Genomic DNA, 6,648 nt, shown 5'->3' on the forward strand with positions numbered 1-6,648 from the left:
AGCCTCTAGGCACAACTCCAGTACTTCTCTGGACGCTATGTCTAATTAGTGAACTGACACCTCCTGCAGTTGGAGGGCAGATAACGCCCTCTGCACACAGCCCTTCCCTCCCGTCTAGTAATGAGGATAATTTAGCGCCCGCTCTCTTAATGAGTGAAATAATTGCATCCTGATACCAGCGGGGTTTCTTTTGCCTTCTTCTCTCCCTGAGTGGCCGTCCCTGGCCACGGCCTCTTCAGTTTGACACCGTCAAGAATGGATGCTTTGCCTGAAGCTGGCGGGGACATCATCACCGACCATGGCGGCCTTCACGCCATCTCCAGCGTCCTAGGACTGGCTGCGATGGCTCCCAGCTTGGCCATCTGCCTCCTGACTGGCATGGGCTGGCTCTTCCTCCTCCACCGGCACCCTCTCTTCGCCAGGAAGGCCCGCTTTCTGCTTCTGGCCTGCACCACGCTCAGCCACGTGGTCTACTTCAGCGCCATCTTGCTCCGCTTCTCGCTTCTCCACACTGAGACCTCTGTGTCCCGTCCGCTGTGCGCTGGCATCCTTCTTCTTCAGAACTACGGCCTCTTCGTGGAGCTGGCCGCCATGGACGCCATGTGCCTGGACCGCTATCTGGCCGTATGCAGACCCCAGAGCTACGCGTCAGTCTTCGCAGAGGAGAATGTTCACAAAGCCCTGCTCCTGGTCTTTCTGGTCCCTCTGATGCCTCCAGTGGTCGTGGCTCTCGTGCAGATCTTCGAGGGAAGCAACAGGCAGGGCTCCATCTTGTGCCACATGGACAGTCTGGACACCAGCACCTTAATGACCTACTCCAGGTTCGCCATGACACTTGCCATCATTCTGCCCAGCGTGGCAGCCATCAGCCTCTTCTATGCGCTTGTGCTGCGGCAAGGCCTCATCTCAGACACCATCGTTCCCTCCAGTGTGCAAGCACGTAGGATACTGCTGGTTCACCTCGCCCAGACGGGCTTCTACCTGCTGCCAATCTTGCCCTTCGTTCTCCTTGGGCCCCTGCACAATTTAGGCCTAGGTAGAGAGTGGATGGTCTCCACAGCCAGGACCACCCTCTTGATCTTTTTCACAGTCGGCCAGGTGATGGGGCCAATTGTGCACGGACTACGTTCAAAGGAGATCCACAGCTGTGTAATGCACCACCTTGGGTGGGAACGTGGGGTGGTGGTACCTCTGACAATCTGACACTGTTGGGGATGTTCTGGTGGGGTGGTAGACAGGAGGGTTAGTGATGGGGTATAGATAGATCACTGAGAGCCAACGTAAAGGTGGGAGAGAAAGGAGGTGAGGATGATTGACATGTTGCTGATGGGATTGGGTTGCCTAGGATCCGGTTCAAGGAGGACCTGCATTGACAGTTTGAGCTTGACTGTTACTATTGAAGCACGTCCAAGGCTGATTTGCATACAGCTGGGTCCAAACTGAGGTGGCATGGTGTGCAAAATAAAGATGGACTGGGCAAAGCCCGAGTTTTTACCAGTGGCTGAGAATAATTCAAGCATTCCATCGATAGCTTTTTTGTATACTTTATTGCCAATGGGGTGATCGGATGAAGGGATACTGACGAGGCTAGAGCAGTATCGGGGAGTGTCGGACATATGGGTGCAGGTGAAATTGTAGGATAGAATGAGTTTGGGGGAGAGGTACTGGGGGAGGTACAACTTTGAATGACGTTCTACCACTAGGGATATGATATGTGCTGCTGAGAGCAAAGGTGTACAGGTGCGTACTGACAGCGCAGGAGAGGCAATGCAGAGGGATTCATTAGCCCTTGGCAGTGCTTTGGTTTACCTTAAATGAGAAAAAAGGTCACAGAGTAGAGAATGGGAGCTTTTATATGCTGACACTTCTGGGTGTGACTGGGGATGGGAAGTTGGAAGCATCTGACCTAATTATGCAGGATGGGTTCTATTCTTCTACATTTTAATGCTTTTCCACTGGACTGTGTGAACTTTGGGAGGCCCCTTCGTCCCTTGGTTGCTCAAAATGACCGCATTCCTGCCAGTGGCTCTTACTGCGACCTGATGGAGCTCTTTTACTTACCTGCCCTTTTAACTCTGGGTTTATCACTGATAGTCTGACCTCAGACAAGTTCCACAGTGCTTTCACAGTTCCCTGATTTAGCTCTGTGAGTTAAGAAATGGCCCTGATATCCCTTAGTTAAAACAGGCTTGGTCACTGGCCGTCTCAAGTTCGGTCAGACACTGTTCTTTAGCCGAATCTCAGTTCGGTCACTGACTTTCTAAGTGACTGTAAATGAGTAATATGACCTCCATGTGCCACAGTCTAATCTTACCTCTGCCAATGCTTCGTACTAGTCTTTTTATTTGCCTTAGTATGCCCTATTTGTGTCCCTCACTCTGTTTGACCTTACAAATTCCTTCATCAATTTCCTTCTTCACATGGTGTCTCTGTCCAATCCGAAATCTGTCTGACATTCTGTGTGGTCTTGTGCATGTTGCACTCGAGTCAGACCTGGCTAACCCTTTCAGTTTCTCGTGACTTTAATCAGATCTCTCTCCTCAACCTGCAACAAACTTCTACCTCTATTAATGACTCTCAGAGTGACCTCCGACATGCTAGTTGATTCCTTTACTTTTCAGCCTGTCCATTACCCCTTGTTTCCCTCTCTATGTCCAGCTGTGCCACAAAGTTGTACCTTACTCTCACCTTACGTCTGTCATAGGAACCTGGCTGCAACCTTAGATAAGTCCTTTTACCCTGTGATTTACCCTAAGCCCAGATCTGTCACTGAGCGTTTGTGTTTACAGATGTAATTCCAATATGTTCTAACTGTTCACATCCGTATTTGTCTATAGTGTTTTCTCTCTGGAAACTCAAACCAACCAAACAAAGATTAGAAAACTCCGGCTGTATATTCTAAATCAGAGGGTAGGTCAGCGCAAAGGTGCCCTTTGGCATCTCTGCAGCATTGGATACACCTGATCACCAAGGGATTTCAAAGTACTTACTGGTGAGTCCAAATTTGGACTTGCCTGTTTCTCTTAATTGATAACAAACTATAGCTAAGTCACTAATTTGTACAGTCTGTGCTTCCACTTGTTCTCAGGTGATGATTGTATTTCTTAATTGAGAAAGACTTTCCGGTCACTGTTTCGATCACTGAAGGGAAACATTTAAAATTAAGGACTATTCTCACACATGTGTGCATGTGCACCTTTGCCGATAGTCCAAGCCACTCTAGAACCTGTTGTTTGCAAACGACAAGACCCTTTTGTCATCTCATCATCTGAAAACCTATCAAACTTGGAAATGGATAGGGTTAATTTCTGCCCTGATTATCCAAACCCCAACTTTCTTGAGCACTGTACAGAATCTAGGACGGAATTTATCTCCAAACTTGAGGCAGGATAATTTCAATCATTCTAGGCATGATGGAAAACTGTGCACACCTCCGACATTGCCCCCTCATACACATGACATCATGTTTCTCAAAGAGCAACTAGATATGAGCACTCATTTACTTTTCGCTTTTCATGTTGCAGTCAGCATCACCTAGGAAAGAGGTAGAGGGGATGGGCGTAGGTTAGGTTTCTATTATACTGTAGTTTTATAATGTAATGTGCTGCTGAAATAGCCTCGCCCTTAGTGGATGAAAGAGCCCTGAGTACACAGCAAATGCTCAATGTCACAAAATTATCAAAGTACATTCTTGCAAACAAATGTAGTATGGTGCACCATGATCCTCAAATAAAGTCTCCATAGAGGTATATGTGTACTCTATGTATAAATAAAATCTATGTAACTCTATAAAATATGTGTACTATATGTATCAATATATGCAGAGATAAATAGAGATATAGAACGATAGAGACAGCCCAACAGAGACAACTTGCAGAATGTACGTGGATATTGACTGTCTGCCTGCATGCACTATTAAAAAAAGTCAGACCTGTTGACTGTGACACTACTTGTACTTTTTGTTGAATCATGAATGAGGACTACTCTAAAACCCCACTTAAAATGTATTATGTTACATTGGATTATTCTTACAGCTCTTTCCTACCTTTTGTTGAGGTCTCAAATGGGTTGCAGTCCAGGGGACAGTGGTTTTGAGTCTGAGATGCATGAATGAGAGAATAGTGGTGAGGAGCTATGTCCTCTGTTGGTGTGGAGTATTTGTGTTGTGAGTGATGAACCAAGGGTGTGGTTAAAACTCAGTGACTAGCAAGAGCATTTTACACCTGTGGTGATAGGCAAAGTGTGACCATAGATTCGCAAGCAGCATATACAAACCAATCAGAATCATGGTCTTAGAGGTAGTTCGGTGTACCAGTAGTAACATACTACTGAGCCTTGGTTATGGAGCAAGGACTTCGATCCTCTTCTGAACTGCAAATGATTAATGGTAGATCTAGTATTCTTTCTTACTTTGAAGTTTATTCCAGAATGTGTATGTCTCCACTGAGAAGCAACTACCTCCTATGCAGGTTCTGTGGTAAGTATGAGTTACCATCAGGTGGGAGCATTCTTGATCTGAGGTTTCTTGTTTGATTGTATAGAATGTGTTTCAAATGGAAGAAGCTGTGTCCAAATCTAAAGATCCCATTTTGAACAATTCCGAGGGCTTTAAAGGATACTCTTCAGGCCACTAGTAACCATTGTAGAGCTTAAAGTGTAGGTTTTATATGGTCCTGTCTCTTTGGTCGAAGTGTTATCTAGCTGTAGTGTTCAGTATTGTTTGGAGTTTGTAAGTAGAGTTTCTAGTGAGCTAATGTAGAGCCCTTTTGTATTATTTGGCCTGGATATCACTTGCATCGGTGACGCTTGTAGCCTATGCAATAGTCCACCATAGCGCTAAATCTTCCATAGAAACCTCATTGTGTACAATTAGTCTCATCTCACTGTGTTGACTTGGGATTGAAGTGAGATGTTGAAGTCCATGATCACTTCAAGGTTTTGCACTTCAGTTGAACTGGTAGGTGACTGCTCCAATTCCAGGGAGACAAGTAGATAGGAAGTTATAATATTGCACGATCCACAGGTGAGTATTAATGTTGTTGAAGAACTGAGTTTCATGTGGTTCTCTGTCAGTCATTGTTCAAATGGAATTTTTTAAGTCTTGAAGTTTTGACCTTTGAGAGTTGTTTGAATATTGGGGTGATCTGAGTGTCATCACCGACGTTGTAGAGGATCAGCACAAAAGCGTTCACCAGTTCAGTGGTTCTCTGGAGGCAGTCTTTTCCTGGTGCTCTGACACCCCCCCATAGTTTAAAGCCAGATAATGGCCTTTTCTCACCCATCCTCCTGGCCAGTAATGTTGATAATTAAATATCTGTCCAATACCTAAGTGACTTAATTGCCTCCTGACACCTGTGTGGTTTCTTTTCCCTTCTCTTCGTCTCCAGGGTGGTCATGCCATCGCCACGGCCTCTTCAGCTGAACACCGTCAACATGACTGCTGTGCCTGAAGCTGAAGGGAATACCTCTCTCCACCACGAGGAACTTAGTCAGATCCACAGCGCCCTTGCTGTGGCTGTGCTGGCTCCTAGCCTGGCCATCTGCCTCCTGACTGGTGCTGGTTGGCTCTTCCTCCTCCGGCGGTACCGCCAATTGTCCAGAAAGGCCCGATTCATGCTTTTAGGCTGCACCACTCTGAGCCATGTAGTATACTTCAGTGTCACCTTGCTCCGCTACTTGCTCCTGCTTGCCGAGACTCTTGTGTCCCGTCTGATGTGTGCCAGCATGCTACTTCTTCAGAACTACAGCCTCTTTGTGGAGATGGCAGTCTTGGACGCCATGTGCCTGGACCGCTACCTAGCTGTGTGCAGGCCCCTGAGCTACGAGTCTGTCTTCTCAGAGGAGAATTTTCACAAACCCCTGCTCTTGGTCTTCCTGGTCCCTCTGATGCCTTCAATGGTCTTGGCTCTCCTGCAGATCTTTGAGGGAAGCGACCAACGGGGATCCATATTCTGCCACGTGAACAGTCTGGACACAAGCACATTATTGACTTACTCCAGGTTCACCATGACCCTTGCTATCTTTCTTCCCAGCTTGGCAGCCATCAGCCTCTTCTATGCTCTAGTGCTACGGCAAGATCTGCTCTCTGGCATTGTCTTCCCCTCCAGCCAGCAAGCACGCAGGGTTCTGCTGGTTCACCTCATCCAGATGGGCTTCTACCTGCTGCCAGTCTTGCCCTTCATCCTCCTTGGAGCACTACACAGCTCAGGGATGGTTGGGGAGCTGGCTGTTGCCCAGGGAAAGACAGCCCTTTTCATCTTCTTCACAATTGGCCAGGTGATAGGGCCAATTGTGCATGGCCTGAGCTCAGAGGAGATCCGCAGCTGCTTAATACGTCATCTTCGTTGGAAGTGCGGGGCGGTGGTGGTACCTCTGACTGTCTAATCCAATGAAAGGGATGGTTCAGGAAAGAAAACTGATGAAGTGGATGAATAGGAGTAGGAACCAATAGAGGCATGGGTGGATCAGTAGATACCAGTGGAAGCTTTGACACAGAAGAGGGACTAAGAAGGGGAGGAGGATTAAGAGGTCTCTAAAGGTAAGGGGCATGGATGGGTGCTGATAGTGGTAAGGAAAGTAGAAGGGGTGTGGGTGATGGTAGACGTTTGATTTTACATGAGATAAAGGTACTGAAGGCTGTAACAATGG

At 47.1% G+C, this 6,648-nt stretch overlaps 2 protein-coding genes across 2 annotated transcripts; both read left to right on the top strand.

Moving 5' to 3' along the window:
* Positions 1 to 255: 255 nt before the first annotated feature.
* On the top strand, positions 256 to 1,203 carry LOC138246818 (olfactory receptor 51M1-like). Its single transcript, XM_069201581.1, has one exon. It carries the CDS (start codon positions 256 to 258, stop codon positions 1,201 to 1,203), a length of 948 nt encoding a protein of 315 aa, XP_069057682.1.
* A 4,191-nt stretch (positions 1,204 to 5,394) lies between these two features.
* LOC138246819 (delta-type opioid receptor-like) lies at positions 5,395 to 6,384 on the top strand. Its single transcript, XM_069201582.1, has one exon. The coding sequence runs from the start codon at positions 5,395 to 5,397 to the stop codon at positions 6,382 to 6,384; it is 990 nt and encodes a 329-aa protein (XP_069057683.1).
* Positions 6,385 to 6,648: the final 264 nt, after the last annotated feature.

Source organism: Pleurodeles waltl, chromosome 7 (genome assembly GCF_031143425.1).
Source record: "Pleurodeles waltl isolate 20211129_DDA chromosome 7, aPleWal1.hap1.20221129, whole genome shotgun sequence".
Taxonomy (NCBI): domain Eukaryota; kingdom Metazoa; phylum Chordata; class Amphibia; order Caudata; family Salamandridae; genus Pleurodeles; species Pleurodeles waltl.